Source organism: Drosophila obscura, unplaced genomic scaffold (assembly GCF_018151105.1).
Source record: "Drosophila obscura isolate BZ-5 IFL unplaced genomic scaffold, ASM1815110v1 contig_150, whole genome shotgun sequence".
NCBI classification, from domain to species: Eukaryota; Metazoa; Arthropoda; class Insecta; order Diptera; family Drosophilidae; genus Drosophila; species Drosophila obscura.
This window is the reverse complement of record NW_024542736.1, coordinates 986,230-989,464: the sequence shown is the minus strand read 5'-3', so window position 1 is coordinate 989,464 and position 3,235 is coordinate 986,230. Positions and strand designations below refer to the sequence as shown.

The 3,235-nt window shown below is 50.4% G+C and overlaps 1 protein-coding gene across 1 annotated transcript; it reads left to right on the top strand.

Moving 5' to 3' along the window:
- Positions 1-585: 585 nt before the first annotated feature.
- On the top strand, positions 586-2,806 carry LOC111080350 (endothelin-converting enzyme-like 1). The gene is given in 3 exon segments (XM_022375919.2): positions 586-737; positions 739-2,664; positions 2,666-2,806. Coding segments are annotated over 3 exon segments (2,076 nt in total). The 5' UTR covers positions 586-641; the 3' UTR covers positions 2,720-2,806.
- Positions 2,807-3,235: the final 429 nt, after the last annotated feature.

Sequence of the window (3,235 nt, the reverse complement as noted above, 5' to 3'; positions counted from 1 at the left end):
GCAAAAACACTCTTCTGGTAAGTGCCTCAAGTAATGTGTGTGTAAAAATGCTGTAGAAATCTAGCGCCAGAAGAAAAGCTCTATATATATATATATATATCTGCAATGAGAGGAATGATTAAAGGGAATCATTAGTTTAACACGAAACGACAAACGATTAAGTGAGGATAAACAAATTTCAATTTAGACTACAAACAAACGACGGGGAGGAGGAGGCCCCCGGAAAACTCATTAACTGCGAGTGGGCGGCGAAGGGGAGGCGAACGCCTGCTACCTTGTGGGTCAAGTGCGAATTGAGCAAAGTGATTACAAGATCAAGAGACAGACAATAAGAAAGAGAGAGTGAAAGAGAGAGCGATCAAGAGGGAGAGCGAGAGGCGAGACAAGTGGTCAGCATTTTAGGTCAGAGTCGCGTAATTGAGAATGGTGAGCGAATAATATACACTGCATCGGTTATTGAAACTAATTAACTAATCAAGCGTTCCCCGTCTGTGGGTCTCTCTCTCGGGGGGGTTTGGGGGGTTGGGGCCGGACGATAAGACCCCGGCCACGGAATTCAGTCAAAAATCGACGCATCTCTCGATTTCAGCTCAGTTTCGTTTCGGCAATCATTCGGCAAACACACAGAGAACTGAATTAGAATGGAACACGCTCGACTTGGGCTATTGCTGCCGTTGCTCCTGCTGCTGGCAGCCTACACGGTGGCTGGCGCTGCCGTGTCGCATCCTTTTGCCACCAAACTACACCACTGACATCCTGCGGCTGGCCAAGGCGGCCCACATCAAGGCCTACATGGGCGAGGATCAGCCAGAGGCGTGCGATAATTTTTACGAGTTTGCGTGCGGCAATTGGCCGCGTCTGCATCCGGCCCGGGTCCACAAAAAGCGCACCAACTATCTGGAGGAGCTGCAGGAGCTGTACATCCGCAAGAGCGCCGATATGCTGAAGAGTTCGGCGCGCAGTGCCGACAGCAGTGCGGATCGCATCCTTAAGAATTTCTTCAACTCGTGCTGCCTGCAGGCGAATGACACGCGATCCGCTCTGACGGCTGCCCTGCTGCAGGCGACGGACTTTCGCGGCGGCTGGCCAGAGATTCGGGTGCCCTCGTGGTATCAGTACGAGTACGACTGGCTCAAGGTGGTCGCCACACTGAAGCGGCAGCTAGGCGTGGACATATTCATCGGTCTGGATGTGATAGTCGACTACAAGGAGGAGCGTATGCATCGCATTAAGCTGGGCGCCCCCGAGCTGCCACTGGGCCAGCGGCGCCACTATCTGGATGGACGCCATCAGGGCCAGCGGGATCTCTACAGGCGTTCGATTGAGCAAAAACTGAAGTTCTACTTCCCCGAACAGGCCAAGCAATGGCGCAAGGAGGTCGCGGCGCAGGTGCTCAACATTGAGGAGCAGCTGGCCAAGGGCTTGCCCCACAATCCGGCGCTCACACTGGAGCAGACGACACGCCAGCGTACGGCGGCCGATATGAAGTCGGCGTATGGCAGCTATGTGGACGTCAGTCGCTACCTGCAGCTCATCTTCAGCGACACGCTGTATGTGGATATCTACGAGACGCCGGAGGATTATCTGTCCAATCTGGTGGACGTCATACGGGCCACGCCCAAGCTGCATCTGGCCAACTACACCATCTGGCGTACGCTGGACACGCTGGCTGCGGCAAGCGTGCCGCAGTCTGTGCAGCCCGACATCTGGTGCATCAAGCTCACGCAGCGGCATTTCCCCCAGCAGCTGGAGAGCCTGTTCCACCGGAACTACAACAACATGCAGATGATCAACGAACTGCAGTCCACGTGGACGGATATCAAGCGGGTCTTTCGCGAGGATCTGCAGGCATCCGAGCGGCTGCACTGGCTCAGCCAGGAGACGCGACAGAAGGCCATCGGCAAACTGGAGTCGCTGCAGCTGCAGTTTCGGGCGCACGACGATGTCCAGCTGATCCGCAAGTTGCATGGCCTGCAGGTGGAGGCCAAGCGCTTTTATCCGAATCTGCTGGCGGTGCTGCAGTGGGAGACGCAGCGCAAGTTGGCCAAGCTAATGCAGGAGCCAGTGCCCGAGGATCTGGTGGCGCACAAGCTGCCGCACTACGAGCTGAAGAGCAACAAAATTGAGGTGCCCATCACGTTCCTGCAGGCACGCTTCTTCTGGGACCCGGCCTATCCGAATGCCCTCAAATACGGCACTCTGGGCGTGCTGCTTGCCCGCCAAATGCTGCACGGCTTCGATGCGGTGGGCAGGCGCTACGACGGGCATGGCTATCAGAACAATTGGTGGGACGCCACCTCCGAGAGCTCGTTTGCACGACGCGCCCAATGCTTCCAGGAGCAGTACGCCATCTTTGTGCAGTATCGTGAGAAGCCGGTGCAGGACAAGCAGCTGCTGCGTCGCATTGTCGCCGACAACGGGGCCCTGGACATTGCCCATCGGGCCTACACCAAGTGGCTAATGAATTCGGCCGAAACGACGGCCATCTATCAGCGGGAGCGACTGCCCCTGCTGGATCACTCGCACCAGCAGCTCTTCTATCTGGCCTACGCGCAGCTGTACTGCTCCGACTATCCCGAGACTCTGGAGCGGTACGAGGAGCTGCCCGAACAGCTGCGCATCAATGCGGCGCTGTCCAATTCGCAGCAGTTCGCCAATGCCTACAGGCTGCCCCAGCGGCTCCACGCTGAATGCCCGCTTCAAGTGTACCCTTTATTAGAGCGCGAAACATCGTAGTATCCACATATCTATCTATCTATTCCATTCCAACACTCCTAGACAGAGATCACAAAAAAGAGTTTTAAGGTTTAAGCATATTAAAATTAACTAAAAAAATGACCTGGAACCAGGCTAAACTTTTTTTTAAATACATTTTTCTATCACTTTTGCTTTTAATTGTTATAATAAAATTATTAAAAATAAAACCTCTATTGTTTAATTTTTAAAATGAAAATTAAAACAATTATTGTTTAATTTTTAAAATTAAAATTTAAAATTGTTATACAAAAATGTATAATAAAAATAAAAAATAAAAAAGTGACCTGGAACAGGCTAACGTTTTTTTAAAATACATTTTTTTTATTACTTTTGCTTTTAATTGTTATAATAAAAATATTAAAAAATAAAACAATTATTGTTTAATTTTTAAAACAAAAATTAAAAATTGTAATAAAAAATGTATAATATAACATTATTAAACAACAAATTAATTTGTATTATTAAAATCAGAAATTAT